This window comes from Typopeltis vanoorti, chromosome 8 (genome assembly GCF_054136105.1).
Source record: "Typopeltis vanoorti isolate ZY-2024b chromosome 8, IOZ_Tvanoo_1.0, whole genome shotgun sequence".
In the NCBI taxonomy this organism is placed as follows: Eukaryota; Metazoa; Arthropoda; class Arachnida; order Uropygi; family Thelyphonidae; genus Typopeltis; species Typopeltis vanoorti.
Window position 1 is genome coordinate 73,112,828 of NC_143556.1, and position 20,555 is coordinate 73,133,382.

General features: G+C 36.7%; 1 protein-coding gene across 1 annotated transcript in view; it reads right to left on the reverse strand.

The window, feature by feature from the left end:
- LOC150104099 (metal-response element-binding transcription factor 2-like) overlaps positions 1-20,555 on the reverse strand; it is a 171,659-nt gene that overhangs the window by 63,434 nt on the left and 87,670 nt on the right. The window contains exon 8 of the mRNA XM_090396400.1: positions 20,159-20,235. Coding sequence (XP_090252526.1) covers positions 20,159-20,235 — 77 coding nt within the window. The remainder of the gene's footprint in view (positions 1-20,158; positions 20,236-20,555) is intronic.

A 20,555-nucleotide genomic window follows, 5' to 3' on the forward strand; every position in this document is an offset into this window, starting at 1 on the left:
GATCCATATAGATAATGAATAACAGAGAGCATAATGTACATCGTTGTACATAATGTACACCAGATTTAACATTAAACCATCTTCCTGTATTTCCTTCAATTCGAACTGCTGACTTACAACTCAAATAAAGACTAAGTATTGCTTGATATAATGCCTCATTGACACCATATAACTGTAGCATATTGAATAGCTTCTCTCTTGGCACCTTGTCATATGCCTTTTCCAAATCGACAAAACTTAAATACAGATCTGTGTTATATTCCCATGCTTTCTCGACTATTTGTCGTAAAGGGAAGATCTGATCCTGACAGCCTCTATTTGGCCTGAATCCAGCTCGTTCTTCACCAAGCTTTTCTTTCACAATTCTTCTCAACTGTTTCTCAAGTATACTTGCATAGATCTTGCCAGGAACACTCAGTAGGGAAATACCTCTGTAATTCTCACATTCAGTTTTATTTCCCTTTTTATATATGGGTACTATTAGAGTTTCAGTTAATAGAAACAAATTGATTATTATCCTAAAAAAAGTAAAAATGGATTCTGATATTTTAACATTTTTAACACTCCTACAAATTATGGAGACACCAAAGCTTTTGTTAAAACAAACAACATTAAAACCGAGAATTTCAGAGTCGAGATAGGTGTAATGCAGGGATGCCCTCTCTCACCTCAACTCTTTATCCTCTTCCTAGAAGAAGTCTGTAAAACCATAGCCAATGAACCAGGTGTAAAAATCAATGGTACCAACATTAATCACATAAAATACGATGATATCATTATTTTAGCAGATTCTAAACCACAGTTAAAAAAAACTATTAATATTTTAAATAACTCGCTTGTAAAACTTATAATATGAAAATAAATCTTCAAAAAACAAAAATAATGAAGATAGGTAGAGAAGAAGAAAATATTTCTATAAATCTTGAAAATCACCTGCTTGAACAAGTTAATAAATATAATAAATTTAGTTTAATCCTTTATCCAAGTGTGAGCAAACAAAGTTTGCGCCTGAAAGTATCTTCAGGACTGGGGTGAGGTGGTACAACACTAGGGCACTCCTTGCAAAGGTGGAGCAAACTACCAACACTCCTATCTCAGTATCTCCCATAATGCAAAACACAGCTCCTTGCGGATATGTCTAATGTTATGCATTAAGGGAAGGGCCACAACCCAGACTAGTTTCGACCTTTATTGAGGTCTCTTCAGTGGGAGCCAGGCCCAAGTGGAGATACCAGGCAGAAGCATTAGCAGGTCATCTCTACCTATAGGAGTTGCCAAATGGTGTGCCACCCTTTTTTAATAAATTACTCTGGATTTAGAGAAAGATTTACTGTATACCAAACAAATTTTTGTTGAATAACTCCTCATTTCACCTATGTTTTTGGGTTCTATTAAACTGGAAACATCTGTAATGTCATTCTGCTAACCATGCTTGTAAGTTAAAAGTTTAAAAGTTTATTTTTCACTTGGTTAGACTATAATAAATTTAGTTTAATCCTTTATCCAAGTGTGTGCAAACAAAGTTTGCGCCTGAAAGTATCTTCAGGACTGGGGTAAAGTGGTACAACACCGTTGTACCACTGTGAAAAATAAACTTTTAACATCTTTCTTTAAATCCAGAGTAATTTAATAAAAAGGTGGCACACAGTTTGGTAGCTCCTATAGGAGGAGATGACCTTGCTGATGCTTCTGCCTTGGTATCTCCACTTGGGCCTGGCTCCCACTGAAGAGACCTCAATAAAGGTCGAAACTAGTCTGGGTTGTGGCCCTTCCCTTAATGCATAACATTAGACATATCCACAAGGAATGTGTTTTGCATTATGGGAGATACTGAGATAGGAATGTTGGTAGCTTGCTCCACCTTTGCAAGGAGTGCCCTGGTGTTGTACCACCTCACCCCAGACCTGAAGATACTTTCAGGCGCAAACTTTGTTTGCTCACACTTGGATAAAGGATTAAACTAAATTTATTATACTCTAACCAAGTGAAAAATAAACTTTCAAGTTAATAAATATGTTTATCTTGGCAGTCTTATATCTAGTAACCTCAACAATATGGAAACAGTAAAACACAGGCTAAACCATGAATAAACTAAACAAAATGTGGAAAAATAAAAAAAATCCCAACGAGTCTAAAATTAAAAATATATAAAACAATTATTATCCCAACGGCTACTTATGCTTCAGAAGCCTGGAGATTAAGTCAACAACCAATCAAGAAACTTCAAGCATTTGAAATGAAATGCTTTAGAAAAATTAATAACACCCACTGGATGCAACACAAGACTAATGATCAAGTCAGAACAGATTTAGACTTCCCAGATAATATAATAGACACAATCATTAAGCATCAACTGAAATGGTTTGGTCATATTCAGAGAATGGCCCCCTCACAGATTCCCATATTTAGCTCTGAATGGATATATCGGAAGAAAAGGACCTAGAGGCAGACCAAGAAGTACTTGGATAAAGTTGCTGAAAGAACATTCACATCTACCCAGCTATAGAGCCATGATCGAGATGGCTAAAGATCGCGATAAGTGGAAAACCTTTCTTCTTAGTGGACTCAACCCCTTACCAATCGGATGAGATGATATGAGATGAGATGATGACTATTAGAGCCCTAATCCAATCACCAATCTGTTCAGGCTTTCTGAACTATGCAGTGCAGCCACTGTAAGACTTTTATACCACCATACTTCAGCATTTCTGGTCAAATATCATCTACTCCTGCTGCCTTTCCACATTTCAAGCCTTTGATGGCTTTTTCTACTTCAAGTATAGATATGTATTCCTGACTGTATGCCTGTTGAGTGTTTTTTACCACTGTGCTATCACTACTTGTTTCATTTAGCAATTTTTCAAAGTAATTATTCCATACTTCGAGGATATCTTTTTCTCCTGTTGTCATGTCACCTTCATCATCTCTAACTCCTTTTACAGCACTCTTTCCTTCATTTCTAAGCTTCTTCAACAACCTCCAGAATATCTTGCCACCTTCTTGATATTTATTTTCTATGTTCTTGCCAAAGTCCTCCCATGACTTTTGTTTAGCTAGTTTTAAGCAGTGTTTAGCTTTCTTACATTTGTCTCTGTATTCTCTAAGAGCACAAGCTGACTTATTTGCCAGGAACTTTTGATATGCTTTCTTCTTTTCCTTCACTGCCTCTTTAACTTCCTGTGTCCACCATGGAGTTCTGATTTTTCTATCCTTGCAAACGACCTCACCACATGCCTCTCTGGCAGAATCAATCAATGTTTCCTTCAGAGTTTGCCACTGAATCTCCAAAGGTTTGATTCCTGTTCTTAAACTCTTTCATTGTTTCTTCAATAATCTTTGTGTATTTTAGTCTACAGTTCACATCTGAGAGCTGCTCAACTTTAATTCGGCTTTAAAACTTTCTTACATGTTATTCTTTTCAATATGAAATTCAATTTTATCCTGCTCAAGACTAAATAGTGATCGCTTCCAATTTCAAATCCTCTGTACACTCTGGTGTCCTGCACCAGGGAGAAAACATCACTATCAACAATAACATAGTCAATGAGACTTTTCTTATTCCTTGCCTCTTCTCTCCATGTGAATGTGCACATTTTTATGTTGGAACATGGTGTTAGTAATAAACAGTCCATGTTCTGAGCAGAAATCCAACAGGTATTTGCCAATATTATTAGCGTTGCTCTTTTCTCCAAATTTTCCCAAAACATTTTTGTATGTCTGACAATCATTTCCTATTCTGCTATTTAGATCCCCAACAAGGACCAACTTTTCCTTTTTCATTGTGTCAATTGCTTTCTCTAAAGCATCAAAAAATTCCTCCACTTCTACCTCAGTAGAACCTTCTGTGGGACCATAGGCACAAATAAGTCTCACTGTCCAATGCCCCATTCTGATATTTGCCCACGTCCCTCTATTTGAGACTGCCTGCCATTCAAGAAGATTAGCCTCGTATTTTGTGTTGAATACTATGGCTAACTCCTTCTTTTCCTTGATTGTCATTTCCTGAATATAACATTTTGTATTTATTGCTCAGATCTCACCAGGTGTTGTCTTTTTTGTTTCAGTCACCTCTATTATGTCGATCTGGTACTTATCTAATTCCTCAGCTAGCTCCATTTCTTTGCCATTCAGGCTTCTTATGTTGATAGTACCGATCTTTAACTCTGGTGATGTTGAGTTGGGGTGTGTTTTCAGATTTTGCATGTTGACATATCAAAAGGAACTATCATTGCTTAGAGAGACTCTATTTGATTCTTCTTTTCTCTTTTATTTGCACTCCTTAGCTTCCGTTGAAAGAAATTCATCCATTAATTTTGGGATAACTGTTTCCCTCATAATGGCTCTTTTCCACCTTTTTTGGTTTAAGAACTTCTTTAAACTCTGTCTCTCCCCTAAACTTCTAATCTCTGTTCTAATCAATGCAAGAGCTGTTCTATCACTCTCTCTCTCTCTCTCTCTCGATCTGTCACACACACACGCTAATATCATCTTCCTCTTCGAAAGTACAAATTTCGAACATGCCACTGGATTGGCATTTTACTTGCCATTCCAGCTAGTAGTGTGCAAGTAACATATCACTGGAACAAAAATAAATAATTACTTGTTTTAAACAAGACTACAGTTCTTCAATGGCATGAAAACTTCACTGGAACCTTCAATCTTTTCTTCTCTCAATTACTTTTTTTTTAAGTTACAGAAATAAAAATTAAATTAGAGGTAAGTGCTTTTTATAAATAAGTATAGCAATTTAAGAGGTTGTGACAGGTCTTAGCTATAGAAAGATTTCTCTTATATGTAACATTAGTAAAGAAATTTCTGATTACAAGAAATAATTCATTTCATTATACATTTAAGAAATGTTTAAATATAAAATAAAACTGTGTTATCCTTTCTTTTTTATTTATTTATTTAAAATTGACCACTGCTAAACATTTAATTAAAAAAACTGTATGATAATCTGATAGTACCAAATATCAGCTATTCTACAAATAAATCAACAATGGCTCATTGGTAATTAATGAAATTTGGAATTTAGAATGTCTAATAAAATTTTCAAATCATTTCAATAGGCCATTCATAGTAGCAAAATTAAGCAAAATAAATTATACATCACAAGCACAATAAGCCAAAAACATCGTGACACGTTATCACCACTTAGAGCTAAAAGCTCTAAATTAAAATTAGAATGCCATTGAAAACAAGTAAGGAATGCTTGTAGACAATCGTAGAGAGGTGCATTTCATAATAGCATTCTTCTCACTCACAGGAATTGAGTGATGTATGCAAAGCTTACGTACATTACCACAGGAACTGAGCATAGAATCTCTGCATAAAAATAAAAACACAGATGTGTTTTTATGACTACTCAAATTAAATTCTCTCAAGTTATCACAATAGTTCTCACAAAAACAATGAAAATATAAATAAATAACTTAAAGTTCTACTCCACATCAATTACAAATTGTATGTAAACTTTATATGCATTTCAAGTTTCATACATTTCAAAAATAATAGTATGCAAGCAATTAAAAGAACCTACAACCATGACTTGAGTGTTTAACCATGTCAGTATACATTTATTCCTGAACCAGATGGTGGTTCAAGAATGATTGAAGAAACATTCTTTCTCCCTGCTAAAGAAACCTTTACTTATAATTTCATTTTTACTGGCAAAATTATTTGAAATTAAATTATTCCTATCCCCCTTTTCCCCTATAATCCATTTTTATTTATAATATTTTTTAAAAGATATAATTCCTCTCTGGCATGATGGAAGTTAATGAAACCTTATATTCTGAACTGCTTAGTCATTTCACCTGGACCATAGCAAAATCATGCAAAACAAAACGTCTACAATAATATATACTACAGAGATTCTATGCCCAGTTTCTGTGGTAATGTATGTAAGCTTTGCATGCATCACTCAATTCCTGTGAGTGATAAGAATGCTATTATGAAATGCACCTCTCTATGATTGTCTACAATCATTTCTTTACTTGTTTTCAATGGAGTTCCAATTTTAATTTATAAATTTGTATTCATAAATATAAATTGACATTTATATTTATGAATACAAAATTTATAAATATAAATTTTATACATAAATTTCATAAATTATTTTCCAAATACAAAACACTAGTCCCACGCAAGGCAATGGGATCAGGGTGAGATTTCCCCATGTGTTTAAGGGAATATTCTAACTGGCTATACCATTAACCTAGCTGTTAAATAAGTCTTGACATGGAGCAAGTTCCCGAGGAGGATGAGATAGTGCCAGTGTATAACAGTAGTAGTAAAATGAGGTATCAAAAACTATTAGCAAGTTTGTATTTCTTCTGTGGTTCTGGAAAATTCAGTAAGAACTCATATGCATAAACATTATTTATGAAGACCAACATGAATTTGTTAAGGTGTGTGCTTGTTTTAGTAATCAGGATGGCCTTTATAATAAGAGTAATGAGAGCAATGGATGGTGGAAAAGGATACACTGCAATGAGTCCCTGAATCCCTGGAGCTCTCTCTTAATAATAATTTTTTTTCTAGATTTTACAAAAGACATTTGCTAGGGTGCCACATAAGTTGGTATTTAAGTTGTAACAGATGGGTTTGGATACCAGGCTAGGGGATTGGATAATATTTTACTCAAACTGTAAAAAGAATATAAAATAAAACTATCTTTCTGAAAGATATCATAAAACTGTATATCAGGGAACAATATCAAGGGGTAATATAGATAGATGGAGTTTAACAGGGGTCAGTATTAAACCAATTACTTCAATCTTTATGCCAATGATATTGTCACATTGTACTGGATTACAGGGAGATATTCAGCTTCACAGATGATGTGAATCTTGAGAGGTTTATTAGAAGGTAAGATTTGGTTGTAACAGTCCTGATGTTGTGAGTCTTCAAAAAGATTTCGATAAGCTGGAAAGGTAGGTATATGAATGAAGTTATCAGTTTAATACAGTCACACAAAGTTTTGAAATTTGAGATCCACTGATGGGATACCTCATACAAACTTGGAGTTCTAATGGAAGAAGTGAAGGAAGCAAGATATCTTGGGTAACTGTAGAGAGATATTTGAACTGTAGAGAGATATTTGAACTGTAGAGAGATATTTGAAGTTCAGGGAACATATTACAAAGACATCATGGAGGACTGATGCAATACTGAGGAGGATGCTGACCAGCAAAGAAAAATGGGTGGTGGTGGTTCCATTGTATAAATCCTTGATCAGACCACATCAGGATTCCCTGTGCTTAGATCTGGTCACCTGGATTTGAAGAGGATAAAGTAACCTCAGAGAGGGTGCAGATAACAAAAATGATATCAAGGACTGTACAATGTTGGTTATGAGGATAGACTGAGAGCATGCAAACACAGTCTGGTTGATAAAAATGGGATGGTGGTGGTGGGGGGGGGGTGAATGAATGAGTCATTTAAGCTGTTGAGGTATTCATTAGATTGACAGTGGAGTGATTTTTCATATGGTAGAATGAGAGAAGGAACAAGGACAAGAGGCAATCCCTGGAATTTGCAAAAGTAGTAAGTAAGAAGAGTTTAAGCATATAAGAAGGTGAGCTGTGAAAACAAAGATAAGTATTATTATTATTGTTATTATTATGTAACACCTCCTGGGAGTCCCAAGACTCATCGAGGGAGGGTATCCATTCCATAACTCTGTCTCCACCACTCAAATCCACCAACTACAACTAACCACAACTACACCAATGCCATCTACCACTACAGCATATATTTCCATGATATTTCCACAGACAATCACAAACATCCATGCCCACAGCAGGATTCGAAACCACAGATGTTTGGTTGGAGAGCGGATACACTAACCACTCGGCCAAACAAGCCGGCATATTAATATATATATTCATTATATATATTATAAATATAAATATAAATTAATAGTAAGGAAGTATTTTATTGTATTTATTTAGTTATCAATACTGGTTTGAAAGTCTGTGCTTTTAAAATTGACAGTTTTTTGTATGATTGGTGTGATCTTTTGTTTATGATATTATTGTCTCTATATTGTATCCAGTTGAACTGATCATATTCAACATGGCAGCCACCAGTTCTAACACAATATTGTCCACACAGCAACCACTTAAAGACTAAGTTATTCATAGCATAGTTAATGATTTTGTAGCTTACTATGCATACATCACATATGCATCCAGTGGTTTAAAAATATGGCAGGTATGGGAATGTGTATAGACTCATTTTCATAGAAACCACATCACCTGCTCTAACCTTGCTTTTTTGGTAATTAAATGTGAATGCCAATTTGAAAAGGGATAATAACACAATAATTGGCACAAATAATGAAAAAGGTAATATAACATTTTTATTTTTGATTAATATTTGGCTCTTTTTAGTACAAGATGTGACATAATTAGGAAATGACAACAAACTTGACAAATATTTCAACATGGAGTGGACAGTGATATTTTCACTGGAAAACAAATACTGGTATCAAAATTTAGTTCAACTACACGGTTTTACTAACATTCACAGCTAGAAATCTTCCCAGTCCCATTTCAGTTCTCTGGATGATGCACGGCGATTTTTTGAGGCAGAGCCACTTTAGAACTTGATCATGGCATGGTGTAGACAGTGGCTTTCTTCCTTTTAACAGATGCAAATCCTATTTCCTTCACTTTCAACAGCAGTAGTACCACAGTAGATTGACTACAGGACACCCTTTTAGCTATTTCAAGAGAGGAACAGTCTTCTCTATTCAAAGCTTGAATTACACGTTTTCTGCAAGATGTTAATTACACATAACTAGCCATAGCAATATTAGCACGAAAATGCAAAACTACTCTTGCTGTCTATTTATAGCATAAAAATTTTGACACAATGCAGCAACTATTAGATTATACAGAAACCCATGGGAATGATAGATGATGTAATACAGTGAAATATCTAATGAAAAACCAAATGATCATTTAACTACTAAAAACTATATTTACATAAGGTGATGCGGTTTCTATGAACGTGCATAAAACATAGGCAGTGGGAAGCACTAGGAGATATAAGAAATCTTAGAATTCAGCAGCAGCAGCAAGGATGGTGTTTTGGAAATGGGTAAATATCAATTTGTGGATACCAGTAGTGTTTTGGAGGACGAAGAGAATGGGAAAAATGTACATATGGATTTGACTTTGGGCAATGTGGAAAAGGGAGTTTATCTGATGGCCATAACTGTATGTGTGGGTGTGTGAATGTCAGTTGAAAGCAGGATGTGTGAAGAGAGAAATAGAAATGCTGAGAAAGGAGATGAAAGGGATGAAGACTGAGTTGAGGAGGATGAATGAAGAGATTAGGAAGTCAGAGGGTTGGGCTAGTGTGAGAAGAACAAGAGCAGGTGTGTGAGAGAAGGGCACGAGAGATCAAGCAGCAGGGATAGTGCATAGTGCTTGCTAGGTAGAATGAAAGACAATATGGCAATAAAGAGAGGTGAAAATGTAGAAAAGGTAATAGTAACAGTTGGTACGAATAACCGGAGAGGTAGTGTGAATTGTGCAGCAAGAGATTTGAGATTGATGTTAGGGATAGTGCAGTACAAATGTGTCAGAGGAAAGATAGTGAATGGAGGAGGAGAAAAGTGATAAGGAATGAGATGATAGTGAGAATGTGTAGAAAGAGAAGTCTGGAATGAAAGAAATACATTTGAGGATAGAAGAGAGCTGTATACAAGAGATGGATTACATTTGAATGCAGAGGGATGCAGGTATCTGGAGAGGCTGTTATTTTCTGAGCATGTGTCAGGACACGGAAAGTAGAATTGTAAGGGTGGAACATGGCAGGGATGGCCTTGTGGGAAGGGCAACTTGAGAAATTAGAGGATTTACACTATACTGCAGGGCTAGGTGGAATATGAAGGGAGTAATAATGACTATAAGAATACTAGCAATGCACTAGATTTTCTGTATACAAATGCTAGGACCATTAGGAAAAAAGGAAATGAGTTTATGGCATTGATAAACTCAGTCTCTCCAAAGATTGCTGGTATCAGTTGAAGTGGTTAACTGAGGAGGAGGATGTTTTAATCGGGCTATAAATCACACAGTATAACATATTTCAGCAGGACAGAGAAAACATGACAGTGGTGGAATGTTACTCATGATAAGATATGAATTGTGCTCTCTCAGAGTGGAGAATCACAGTGAAAATTACACTAATGGCATAGACAGTATATGGTGTTAGCGTTTATAAAACAAGATATTTAATGGGATGTTGCCAGAGACCAGGGAATATAGATGGTGATGACTAGAAAATGCTTAGGCAAATTAGTTTGGAAAGTGCAAAGTAAGTGATTATTATGGGGGACTTCAACTGGCAAGAGGATCCAGCATGCAGTACTAAGGGAAGGGGAACTAGATTTTTATATTTCTTGAGAGACAACTGTCTTAGGCAGCATGCAGCAGAGGGAACACAATGATCAAGAGGTTTGGATTTGGTCACAGCATAAGAGGATCTGATTGTATTAAGATGTCACACACTTGTTCCCAGTTAGTGACAGTGATCATGTAATCCTGATTTGCAGGATAAATAGGCATACAGAAATATCAACGCAGAAGGAATTTATGTGGAATTTTAAGGTGGGCAATTATCATAGACTTAGAAACCAGTTGGTAGTAATACAAACTGGTTTAAGTTGTGCATGAGAGATATATGAAAAGGTGTTGACAGCAATGGCAGATTGTATACTTTGAGTGAAAAAGATAAAGTGATTTAGAGTCAAATGACAAGAGAAACTAAACAAAAACTGCAGATTAAAAAAAAAGGATTATGGAAGACATATTCAAAAAAAAGTTGCCGCTAGAGGAATTCGTGGCCTGTAGTGTTTGTTGAGAGCTCCTGATAAGATAATGTGTTATTTTAAGTTCATCATCAAATTCCTGACATGTACCCTCAAGGGGTGTACAGGATATGATAGTACTACATGAAAAATTTACATTATTACTAACTTCCTATCTACAATTTTCTTCCAAATCATTCTGTTACTTGTCAAGACTCCAATATTATCATTATCAGATCTTATATTTCTATCGTCTAAGACACATTGAATCGTATCAATCCACCTATATCTTGGTCTTCCTCTGGGTCGTTTTCCTGCCAACCTGGTAGAGAACACTTGTTTTGCTAATCAATCCTCACCCATTCTGTTTAAGTGACCATACCACCTGAGATTAGCTCTGCTAACGCATTCCTGGATGCTGACAATGTCAAGTTCTTTCCTAATATCCTTGTTTTTAATATGATATTGCCATTGATGCCATCTGTTCATGCCTCTGATCTTTCTCAGGACTCTCATATCAGCAGTCTCTAGTCTTTGGTAAAGTGTTTTACTTCTGACCCAGCTCTCAGATCCATAAGTTAAAACTAGTTTGAAAAACATCTTGTATACAGCTAATTTAGTGTTCCGACCAATTTCTCTCTTATTCCATATGAATTTATTCAATTGACTTCCTACTACCAGCTTTGTTGATTCTGTTGTCTATTTCATTTATTTAATTTACCATCTTCAGTACAAATCGTGCCTAAGTAGCTGAAATGTTTTACTTGTTCCACAGGTTCCCCGTTTACAACACAATTGACATTTTCAACAATTCTACCTATTTAATACTGACCTTCATACCATATCTATTACAACAGTTATTCAATTTAGTCAGGGACTCTTGCAAACATGTCGCGGATTTATTTAGAAGTATAACATCGTCTGCATAAAGCAAAGAGCTGGCATTAACATCTCCAATTCTGATATCATGTTTAATACCACTTCCTTCATAATGTGATCCATATAGATAATGAATAAAAGAGGGGATAATGTACATCCTTGTCTCACATCAGATTTAACATTAAACCATCTTCCTGTACTTCCTTCAATTCTAGCTACTGACTTGCAACTCAAATAAAGAGCTTGATATAATGCCCCATTGACACCACATAACTGTACCGTATTGAATAGCTTCTCTCTTGGCACCTTGTCATATGTCTTTTCCAGATCGACAAAACTTAAATACATATCTTTATTATATTCCCATGCTTTCTCAACTATTTGTCGTAAAGTGAAGATCTGATTCTGACAGCCTCCATTTGGCCTGAAATCAGCTTGTTCTTCACCAAACTTTTCTTCCACAATTCTTCTCAACCGTTTCTCAAGTATACTTGCATTAGATCTTGCCAGGAACATTCAGTAGGGAAATACCACTGTAATTCTCACATTCACTTTTATTTCTCTTTTTATATATGGGTACTATTAGAGCTCTACTTCAATTATCCGGAATTCGTCCCTCTGTCCAGGCTTTCTGAATTATACAATGCAGCCACTGTAAGACTTTTATACCACCATATTTCAGCATTTCTGGTCGAATATCATCTATTCCTGCTGCCTTTCCACATTTCAAGCCTTTGATGGCTTTTTCTACTTCAAGTATAGATATGTATTCCTGACTGTATGCCTGTTGAGTGTTTTTTACCACTGTGCTATCACTGCTTGTTTCATTTAGCAATTTTTCGAAATAATCATTCCATACTTCAAGCATATCTTTTCTCCTGTTGTCATGTAACCTTCATCATCTCTAACTCCTTTTACAGCACTCTTTCCTTCATTTCTAAGCTTCTTCAACAACCTCCAGAATATCTTACCACCTTCTTGATATTTATTATCTATGTTCTTGCCAAAGTCCTCCCATGACTTTTGTTTAGCTAGTTTTTTGTTTAATTTTAAACAGTGTTTAGCATTCTTACATTTGTCTCTGTATTCTCTAAGAGCACAAGCTGACTTATTTGCCAGAAACTTTTGATATGCTTTCTTCTTTTCCTTCACTGCCTCTTTAACTTCCTGTGTCCACCATGGAGTTCTGATTTTTCTAACCTTGCAGATAACCTCACCACATGCCTCTCTGGCTGAATCATTCAGGGTTTTCTTCAAGGCTTGCCACTGAATCTCCAAGGTTTGGCTCCTGTTCTCAAACTCTTTCATTTTTTCTTCAATAATCTTTGTGTATTTCAGTCTACAGTTCACATCTGAGAGCTGCTCAACTTTTATTCGCATTAAAACTTTCTTACATGTTATTCTTTTCAGCAAGAAATTCAATTTTATCCTGCTCAAGACTAAATAGTGATCACTTCCAATTTCAAATCCTCTGTACACTCTGGTGTCTTGCACCAGGGAGAAAACATCACTATCAACAATAACATAGTCAATGAGACTTTTCTTATTCCTTGCCTCTTCTCTCCATGTGAATTTGGGCACATTTTTATGTTGGAACATTGTGTTAGTAATAACCAGTCCATGTCCTGGGCAGAAATCAAATAGATATTTGCCATTATTATTAGCTTTGCTCTTTTCTCCAAATTTTCCCAAATATTTTTGTATGTCTGACAAGCATTTCCTACTCTGCTATTTAGATCCCCAACAAGGACCAACTTTTCCTTTTTCATTGCGTTGGTTGCTTTTTCTAAAGCATCAAAAAATTCCTCCACTTCTACCTTAGCAGAACCTTCTGTGGGACCATAGGAACAAATAAGTCTCATTGTCCAATTCCCTATTCTGATATTTGCCCACATCACTCTACTTGAGACTGCCTGCCATTCAAGAAGATTAGCCTCGTATTTTGTGTTGAATACTATTGCTACTCCTTCTTTTCCTTGATTGTCATTGCCTGAATATAACATTTTGTATTTATTGTTCAGAAAGATCTCACCAGTTTTTGTCTTTTTTGTTTCAGTCACCCCTATTATATCGATCTGGTACTTATCTAATTCCTCAGCTAGCTCCATTTCTTTGCCATTCAGGCTTCTTATGTTGATAGTATCGATCTTTAACTCTGGTGATGTTGAGTTGGGGGTGTGCTTTCAGATTTGTTCCAGTAGCCCCAGCCGGCATGAAATTTTGTCATGTTGTACCATCATTTTCTATATTGGTTTAAGCCAATAAGAATACAATTTGGTCGGCTAAATCCCAAATTGCCAGCCCATCCTCGTTCGTTCAGTATCCAGGTAGATACCCAACAGGGTGCACCATGAGAAAGTGAGGACTGGACATTAGGTCAGGTCAGAAGCCCTGGTTGGTTCTCTGCATTCCTTTAAAGGCTATGTGGAGGTCTCCTCTCGGTTATACAGCTTTGACCCTTAAGCACCCCCGTTAAGTTATCATTGACAATTTTGCTTGAATATTACGTAGTTTTGTTTGCTTTTCGTATCTTAGTGTGTCTGTTTGTGTGTTTTTGGTGTTTCAATTATTAATTTGATAAAATACGATAGAAGTGTGCACATGGCTCCGGTAAGAAGGAAAATGGCAGCTAGTAATAATGGTTCACCATCTTTGTTCAATAACTGTAATATAAAGGAAATTATTCAATGTACTATCTGCGAAATGTGTGCTTTAATGAGAGAGCGGTTGGAGTATGGTTAGATGATAATGGAGTGAATGCGTGTAGAAAATGTAAGGAAAATGAGGAATTAAAGTGTAATTCAAGTAATGAGTGTGATATTTTTGTCAAATTTCAGAATGTAGAAAATAGCGATATGATAAGAAATTGCGAGGTTGTACCAGAGAGCTGAGAGGACGTGAATGTAGAAAGTGTGTATGAAGGTATTAATACAGAGCAAATTAATGGTTTAACAGATAATAAAAAAGATGAGATAGATGAGTGAGATCGCGCTGTTCAGTGGAGCGATATATAGAGCAAAGCGGCAGCTAGAGCGTATGCACAAATGTCTACCGAGTATACCAGCCAATAAAAAAAAGTATGATAGGAAAAATAAGAGTATGATTGTGAACGTAAACAAAATGAAGGAGCAAGTGCTGTATGGAGATTCGTTAGTACAAGGTGTGATAGTAGAGAATTTGACAAAATCGTACCAACCTGGTGTGACCATTAAGGACGTAAGCGAGTCTATTAGGGAGCAAAAGCAAAGGGTGAAAGAAATGATAGTGGTGGCAAGTACGAATGATTTGAAAGGAGATAAAATGGAAATTATACAGGACCTCAATGAATTGTTTGAGGTAGCAAAAGAAAAGAGTGAGAGAGTTCGGATGGTTAGTCTTTTGCCGCAGTATGACAGTGAAGAGTTTAGAAGGAGGGCCATAATTGCAAATGACTTTACGCATGGGTTATGCAGGATGAGTGGTGTGGAATTTGTGGATGTGTGGAGTGAGTTCGATGGGCGAAAGGATCTATATAAGATGGATGGTTTGCATGGATTCGGTGTAAGGAGACTTGAAAAAGTGTTGTATGAAGTGGATGTGCAGAATCAGGGAAACTAGATTTATTAAGGTGGGGGGGGGTAGATATGCAGATCTTAGGGAGGCAGCTGAGTGTATGAATGAGTATAATATACCCGAGCAAATAAGGACAACAAATCAGAATGGGATAGTTAGTATAAGGCATCAAGGTAGGGATGGGGCTAACGGGGGTCTGCAATTCATGTATACTAATGCTAGGAGTATTAGGAACAAGAAGGAAGAATTTTTGGCCTTGGTTGGCACTTCCAGACCACAGGTTATTGGCATTAGTGAAACATGGCTGACTGAAGAGGATATAGCTAGTGGGATTGAATGTGAGGGGTATAGTATGTTCAGGAATGACAGGGAGAATAAAATTGGGGGAGGAGTATTACTGATGATAGCTGATGAGCTGCAGCCAAGGAGAATAGAAGTTGAATTGCAGGATAGAGAAAAGAGCACATTTGAGGCCATTTGGTGTGAGATTGAGGCTAGCAGAACAAAATATACAATTGGGTGCTGCTATAGACAAGGTGATGGAATAGATGGTGGAGATAGTATGCATAAGCAAATAGAAGAAATGAATGGAAGGAGGATAATTATTATGGGAGATTTCAACTATGGTAGCATTGATTGGAGTGAGAAGAGGACACATGGGAGGAAGGAATTGGATTTTATGCGGTTATTAAGAGATAACTATCTGCGACAGCATGTAATGGAAAATAGTAGGGGTCAGAGAGTGCTTGACCTAGTAATTGCATCTGAGGATTTGGCTGTAACGAATATGACCACATTGCCACCAATTGGTGAGAGTGATCATAGGGTCTTGACTTAGAAGGTGGCTAAAGGTGTGGAATTTACAATTAAGAAAGGGTACATGTGGAATTATCAGGCTGGCAAGTATGACAAGCTTAGGAGTTTGATTGGTTCAGTGCCATGGCATGTAAAACTGCAAGGGCTGGATGTTGATAGTGCATGGGAGGCAGTTAAGAAGTTTTTGCAGGAGGCAATGGCTGACTGTATACCTAGAGTCGGAATAATAAATCAAGTAGGCATTAAATGGATGAATAACACCATTAAGCTTGAGCTGGAGGAAAAAAAAAAACCTGTGGAGAGAATTTGAGGAGAAAGGTGACCTGTAGGCACATGAACAACATAAAGCCCAGGCCTGAAGGGTAACAAGTGTGGTAAGAAAAGCAAAAGCGGATTATGAAAGAACATTAGCCATGCAGGCTAAAGAGAATCCCAAACAGTTTTTTCAAGTTGCAAGTAAAAGAAAAAATGCATATGACAGATTGATTTTAAAGAATGCCGATGGTAGGGAGGTAACTGAATCAGTTGATATAGTAGAAATACTGAGTGAGCACTTTGCCACAGTATATCATCCATGTGGTGACATTGCAGAAATGGAAGAACAAACAGCTTATACAGGAATTGTGGTGAATGAAGTGGAGATGAATAGTCTATTACAAAACCTCAATGTCAATTCATCTGCGGGATTGGATGGTATACCAGCTCGTGTACCATCTTTAGCCGCTTGTGCGAGAAGCGGCTAAAGAATTGTCAGTGCCTTTGACCATTTTGCTTAATTTGAGTCTCAGGTCTGGGTTAGTCCCAAGGGGGTGTTGAGTCTCAGGTCTGGGTTAGTCCCAAGGGGGTGGAAAGAGGGGAAAATAGTTCCACTGCATAAAGGAGGTTCCAAGACTGCTGTTAAAAATTACCAACCGATCAGCATATCAGGAATTGTTGTCAAGGTCTTGGAGAAAATAGTCAAGAGGAAAATACAAGATTGGATAGATGAAAACGGGATACTCTATTGGGGACTGCATGGTTTTGTGAAGGGTAGATCATGCCTCAGTAACTTGCTCACGTTCTATAACACTTTGACGGCCGAACTGGATAAGGGTAACGGGTTTACAGTGATTCCACTGGACTTTGCTAAAGCCTTTGATAGGATACCACATGGAATTCTAATCAGTAAACTGCAGCATATGAAAATGGATACAGGGTTGGTGAGATGATTAGGAGGGTGGTTGATGGAGAGATATCAGAGAGTGGTTTATTCAGGAGTAGAGTCCAAAAGATGGCCTGTGACTAGCAGTGTGCCGCAGAGTTCTATTCTTGGACCGCTACTGTTTAATTTGTACATTAACAATATAGGAAAGGATCTGAGAGGAACTGTGCATCTGTTTGCAGATGATGCAAAGTTGGGTAGAGCAATAGTGAATGCTCAGGATGTCAAAATTTTGCAGGATGATTTGGATAGTTTGGAGGACTGGGCTAAGGAGAATGGATGTCAATTTAATGTGGAAAAATGTAAGGTTTTGCATTTTGGGGTGAAAAGATTAGCAGCAGTATATCACAATGGTGGAACTATACTCCAGGAGATTGACAAGGCCAGGAATTTGGGAGTGTTGATAGATAGGGAGTTGAAGTTTAGGGGATACATTGCAAAAGTGTCAAAATCAGCTCATCAAGTCACTTGGTTGCTGAAAAATACTTTAATGAGCAGAGACAAACAGGTTATTGTTCCTCTGTATCGAGCCTTGATAAGACCCCATCTAGACTACTGAGCTCAGATATGGGTGTCAGGGTTTCTTCTTGATGGGAAGGAGGTGGAGTGAATCCAGAGACGAGTGACCAAGATAATAGCAGGACTATGGAATGAACCTTATGAGAACAAGTTGAAGATTTGTGGGCTGCAGAATTTGGTTGATAGGCAGAAAAGGGGTGATATGATTGAGACATTCAAATTACTGAAGGGTTTCTATAAGATTAATTCAGAAGATAATTTTGAGAATAGGACTGGTAGTGGGAGGACTAGGGCCATCCATGGAAGCTTGGTAAGAGTATGGTTAGCAAGGGTGTTAGAGCTAGGTTTTTTACTTGGAGAGTGGTAAATGAGTGGAATAAGCTGCCAGAGTCTGTAAATGAGTTCAAGGTGAAGTATGATAGATACCGTGTGAATGTTGAATAGTTGTTCTTGACATGATGTCGGGCCTCCCTCGATGAGTCTAAGGACTCCTTGGAGCTGCCCGTAACAATAATAATAATAATAATATAAAGAGAGAGAGAGGTGGGAATAGTTGCATGAGAAATATAAGGCTCAGGCTGAGAAAGTAACTAGTATTGCAAGGAGAGAAAAATTAGAATATGAGGAGACTAGCGCTGCAATTCAAGGAGAATCTCAAGGAGGTTTATTTTATTTTATTATTTTGTTTTTTAAATGTGGCAAGGAGGAAAAATTATTGTGAATGATTAACTTGCTGGATGGAGATGGTACTCAGGTGACTAATGCAGATGCCATAGTTGAGCTATTTAATGATCGCTTTATTAGAGTGTTCCATCCTGATACAAGAGCCTCCGTAGCTCAGTCAGTATAGATGAAGCCCTTTGGTCAGAAAGACCAAGATTCAATTCTCATCCATAATGTGAGGAACCATTATCTGGTCTCTTTTGACTAAAGGTAAGTTAGTTGGTTTCACATGGAGGTAGAGGATTTTTTTCACCCAGAAACTCAGGTTTTCCATCCCTCAAAACAGGATGAGAATGAATATGAGGCCAGTAGCATGGATAGGGGGATGGCTGACAGACACACAGACACCAGAGAGTTGTAAATGGTGGAATGGAGTCTAAGAGAATGATGGTGACTAGTGGAGTACATCAAGGTTCAGTACTAGGGCCACTACTCTTTAATTTGTATATCAATGACATAGAGAAAGATTTAAGAGGGGATATTCAGTTGTTTGCTGATGACACAAAACTGGAGAGAGCAATAGCTGATAAAGGTAATGTAGACTTCCTGCAGGATGATTTAAATAAATTGGCATTGTGGGCAAAGAATAATGATTGCCAATTTAATGTTGCAAAAATGTAAGGTTACGTGCTTTGGCTGAAAAGGTTGCATATGGTGTATCATATTGATGATATTGGTTTGCAGGAAATTGATAAGGACTTGGGGATAATGGTGGACAAAGAGTTAAAGTTCAGAGGGCATATTGCAAAAGTGTTACTTGGATGTTGAAAAACACACTAACAAGTAAAGATAAGTTATTATCCCTCTTTATAAGGCTATGATTCGGTCATATCTTTACCATGCACAGATTTGGTCACCGGAGTTTCTTGAGAACCAGGAGGTGGTTGAAAAGATTCAGAGACAAGTGACCAAGATGGTGACAGGTCTGCAGAATACTCCCTACAAAGATAGGTTGAATGTTTGTGGGTTACAAAGTTTAGTTGATAGGCAGAAAAGAGGGGAGATGATAGAAACTTTTAAGATATTAAAAGGGTTTTATAAAATTGATGCAAGTGAAATTTTTCAATATATGATAAATAGTCAAGAGAACACGAGCCCATTCGTGGAAGTTGTGTATGAGTGTGGTTAGTAGGGATATGTGCAGACCAGATTTTTTGCATGGAGATTGGCAGTGGAATGGATTGCCAGAATTGGTTGAGAGTTCCCTGATAGTGAATGAATTCAAGGAAAGGTATGATAAGATTTGAGTGTATGATAGTTGATTTGGGTCTCCCGCGATGGGTCTCCAGACCCCATGGAGATGCCATAAATAATAATAATTTTATTATTATAAGCAGAGCAGTGGTTTCATACTGGGCAATGAAATTCATCTCTTGCCTAAAATATTACTATGGTCAAATGTTATTGTTGAGAATATAACTCCTGTTTTTATCATTACATCAATGGGAAATAAATTCCAGCTTTATGATCATGTGCTATGAACAAAATAAGTCTTAAAATTAGAAATTACCTCTATCTCAAAAAAAAAAAATAATAATAAATTAATTAATTTAATTTAATTATTTATTTAATTATGTCTCCAATAATCCAAAGTTCATTTCAAACACTGTTATTTATACCAATAAATAAACTGTAATACTTACTCGCCAGGTCCACCACAATAACAATAGAGTTGCTCATAGTTTGTTCGATGAGAAACATCCCAAGTTAATGATTTCAACTGTAAAAATACAGATGCAAATAAAATGTAATTTTTTTTTTTTTTAACAGCAAGCAATCAAAATAGCTTAACAGAATGAAAAAACAAGTAGAATAATGCTGAACTTCTATATCTAGAAAATGAGATCAAGAGTCACTGCAATGACTATTAACCCATTCAATATGATGTCTTCAATGCTGGCATCACAGAAGCCTTCATATACTACCCAGCAATCATGTCAATGTTGCAGATATATTGCAACATTGACATGATTGCTGGCATCAATAAGGCATCAATCCAAGCTGCTATTAAGGCAGAATTTTAGTGACAATAATCCAAAA